Source organism: Hipposideros armiger, unplaced genomic scaffold (genome assembly GCF_001890085.2).
Source record: "Hipposideros armiger isolate ML-2016 unplaced genomic scaffold, ASM189008v1 scaffold_162, whole genome shotgun sequence".
In the NCBI taxonomy this organism is placed as follows: domain Eukaryota; kingdom Metazoa; phylum Chordata; class Mammalia; order Chiroptera; family Hipposideridae; genus Hipposideros; species Hipposideros armiger.
In genome coordinates this window covers 2,175,724-2,179,385 of record NW_017731512.1, presented here as the reverse complement: position 1 = coordinate 2,179,385, position 3,662 = coordinate 2,175,724, and the positions used below count along the sequence as shown (strand labels likewise).

The 3,662-nt window shown below is 45.1% G+C and overlaps 1 protein-coding gene across 1 annotated transcript; it reads right to left on the bottom strand.

Annotated features, from left to right (window-relative positions):
• Nucleotides 1–959: 959 nt before the first annotated feature.
• On the bottom strand, nt 960–1,990 carry OOEP (oocyte expressed protein). Its single transcript, XM_019651536.1, has 3 exons — nt 1,804–1,990; nt 1,406–1,585; nt 960–1,050 (listed from the first exon to the last, which is right to left on the bottom strand). The coding sequence occupies exons 1-3, from the start codon at nt 1,988–1,990 to the stop codon at nt 971–973; spliced, it is 447 nt and encodes a 148-aa protein (XP_019507081.1). The 3' UTR covers nt 960–970.
• Between the last annotated feature and the right edge of the window lie 1,672 nt (nt 1,991–3,662).

Sequence of the window (3,662 nt, the reverse complement as noted above, 5' to 3'; positions counted from 1 at the left end):
AATGGCTACAATCTATTACAGCTAAAGGGTGAAGAAACTGCATGAGTTAAATGAGCTCCAACTTTGTGTCTGTGACCTCTGGTAACCTCTCAAAGTGGAGGCAGCAAGGGGTTGGGGCTGTTTTCCACAAATTGGTCATAGCATTGTAACTGGTAATGGGAAAACCACCCAGGACATCTGTGCAGTCCTCAGGGGAAAAGGAGGCAACTGGCTTGGAGGTCAGACACCTTCCATGGGCCAAAATGCCCAGGACCCCGACTCTTCTCTGGTGAATCATAGCACCAGCAGAATGAATGTTGATTGCCTCATCTAGTGTTGGAACACCCACCCATGTGCACGGAGGAAGGCTCCACTCTAAGAAAACCCACACTCAAATCAGCAGCTTCAAAGTGAAAGCCTCAAAGAATCATTAGCACTATCTATGGAGCTTGTTAGAAATGCAAATTCACGGACCCAATGTACTAAATCACAGTCACTTAAGGAGCCTAGGAAATAGTGTTTTAGCAAGTTCTCAAGGTAATTGTTCCACACATTCAAGTTTGAGAACAAATGATGCAAAAAAGCCAAAGCAGACTGACCCTGAGTCTCTTCTCCCTGTGCTTGAGTGCCTGGCTCTGACCATAAAATCATAGAAGGGTTAGTAATTTCAAAATGGTAGAAAATAAGAAACAAACAAACAAACAAATCACTACCAATTAGATCTTTTACCCATGCCATACATCAAGACATGAATGAACGAACAATCTGTAAATTTACTTAATTTTAAGCGAGCAAATCTTTATGCCACTGGACAAAAAGGAAATTCATTTATTTACTAGATGGGCACTACAAAGTCACATTTGCATCAACATAATCAGACCACTACCCATCAAGACAAAGGAGAAAAAAAATGCAGAGATTTAAGAATACTTGCTTCTCTTGAACTTCAGCAGCATAAGCAGGATTGTTCTTATAATGCTCCTGACAATAGTTATGCAACAGGATGCTGGACAGTCTGGGAACCTAATGCACGGGCCTTCAAGAACTCCTCAAGTTGTTTCATCTTCTGAGCTGGATAAGGAAAAACGCTGTTTCAAATTACTCCGTCATTGGGGGGTATGGGGAGGTGCTGGCAGCATCATTTCTTAGTCTGGAGGCTCTGAACCTGGGATCTGGAAATAGTGGGTAACCAAGCAGAGGCTGGCATGGGCAGTGATAGGCCTGAATGCGTCAGATCTCAGCTTACTCTCCCAAGGTCCTACTTGGGACTTCTCTCACAAAGGGATGCCCAGGGGCTGTGTGAAGCCTACTGGAGTTGGGAAACTGCAGAAGGTATTAGGAAGGTTAAGAGAGGTTGGGAGGAAGCCAGGTATGGCCAGATGGATCACCCGTGGCTCCCTCCGCATGCAGGTTTTCAGACCCTCACCTCGGGCACGATGTTGCCGGTGCCTTGATGCCAGGCTTAGGAGCACGCTCTTCACCCGATTTTGCACACGGGGCTGTCCGAAGATGGTGATTTCAACGAAGTTCCCGTTGTTCACTATGTCCACCGTCAGCAGGACCTGGTTCATCCACTCTATATCCGGAATGATGGCTCGGTCTGCGCCTACATAGGAAAAGAGAGGCTCTGAGTGGAGGCACCGCCGAAGGTCAGGAGGAGCTAGGTTTGAAGGGAATGTCAGTCGGGCAGGGAAGAGCTGGAAGCGGGCATCATCGCGTCATACGTGGCCTGCGAATCCGGGAAAGGCACAGCAAAGACCCGCTCTGCGGGCCTCTCTCAGACTGTAGGGGGCTAGGCCAACCTGCACACCCCGGGTCGCTCACCGAAGATCAAGTCAGCCAGCCATGCCTCCAGGTAAAACACCAACGGGTCTCTCAGTTCCTGCACAGGAAACCACCATGGGCGGGTGCGAATCCGTGGTGGCTCAAGTGGTAACTTCATTAGCACATCCAGGGAATTGGCGGGCTTGCCTTCATCCCCCTGCTTCACTGCACCTGCGTGGGCCGCCATACTACGACCAGCAGCACAAGGGCAAGGTCCAGGCAACTCAGGCAGAACTCCAGCGAGGCTCGAACCCGGGGCCCCTTTTATGGTTTCCGGCCAGCCCCGCCCCTTCCGGCGGCCCTTTGGGGCTACAAGGCCCATTGACACGGGCGCCCAGGCCTGGTGGTGAGGCAGGGTGTTTCCTGCTCTGCGTCAATCACCAGGACTTCCTCTTCGACCTTGAATTAGTGTTTGAGTTCCAGCTGGATCTCAGAGGCTGTCTATCCATGGTTTTCTCTGGCAAGTGAGGCGTCAGCCTCAAAGGCCCCTGCCCCCCCACCCCCACCCCCGCACATAGCTGACTAATGGTGGTTCGAATTTGCTACTTTGTTAACTGGGAATCCCTTTCAGTGCCTAGGCTAAGGTTTCTATGTTACCTTCCACAGGTAGGTAGTAAGTCAGGCCGAGGGTAGATTCATCGACTACATTTTTCTCTCTTCTGCGCCCTGTTACATATTGACTTTTTGGCTGGTTACCACTTCTAAATCATTCAAGCAAGAGTTCCCACTTTTAAAATATAAATGTCAATGGTGTTCATTATAGAAAACGTAGCAAGTATAGACAAACCCCGTTTATTTCCAATGTCCTAAGACAACTAACGTTGATGCACATTTCTTACCAATGTTCTTAATTTTAGTTAAAATTTTAAATTATGAAAATTTTACGCCCACCCACAACTAAGACTGAACTCGGCACCTTGAGCTGAGCAACCGTCGGGATGGCTCAGTGGATGGAGCGTGCGCTCTTAACAACAAGGCTGCTGGTTCAACCCCCGCATGGGATGGTGGCTACACCCACCCGCAACTAAGATTGTAACACAGCACCTTGAGCTTAGAGGCCATGAGCTGCCCATGGGCAGCCAGATGGCGACTGGCACCCTCCACAACGAAGATTGAAGAACAACTTGGCTGGTCCCCCCTCACCCCCCCCAATTCCCCAATAAAACCTTTAAAAAAAAAGTTGTATATTTATAACACCCGTGCGCAACCCCCATACCCCATCACCAATTAACAAGATGTTAACATCTTGCCTCACTTCTCTCTTTAAAATAGATATCACTAAAACACCTTTCTTTTCCCTCCCCACAGGAAATCATTGTCCTGAAGCTGGTGTATATCATTCCATGCATGTTATACTTTTATTCTAGTGCATTTCTAGAAATATTGTTTGGTAGTTGTTTTTAGAAGAGATGCTATATAAACAATTTTGTTCTTACAAATAGCTATAATGTGTTTGTTTTAAAAGTCTTTTTTAATGTAAAATTTTTATCATTTACATAAAGGTGATAGTATTAATATATTGAATTCCCTCATCCACATCAGTTATCAAGAGATAATCTCTATAAAAGGAGATAGTGAATCAAACTTTAGTACATATTTTTATTTCTTCAATTTAATTTTAAAATTCAATATAATAATACATGTACACTGTAAAAAAAAAAAGTCTTGAGGATCATAAATATGTGAAAGTTCTCCCTTTCATGTATTCTCCTTCAATCTCTTACTAATCCTTTTAAAATTTTGTTTATTGTGAATATCTTCTTCTATTTTAAATTGTCTTTTCACTTTCTTTAAGGGGTCTTTTGATGAATAAATTTTTAATTTTAATATAGTCAATTTATCAGTCTTTATAGTAAGTG

Excerpts from the sequence above, each read along its gene's own strand:
- OOEP (XM_019651536.1), bottom strand. The coding sequence starts at position 1,990 with ATGGCGGCCCACGCAGGTGCAGTGAAGCAGGGGGATGAAGGCAAGCCC. Across the intron at positions 1,586-1,803 it reads GCTGGCTGACTTGATCTTCG|GCGCAGACCGAGCCATCATT; the intron begins GTGAGCGACCCG and ends TTTCCTATGTAG. Across the intron at positions 1,051-1,405 it reads CCGGCAACATCGTGCCCGAG|CTCAGAAGATGAAACAACTT; the intron begins GTGAGGGTCTGA and ends TTCCTTATCCAG.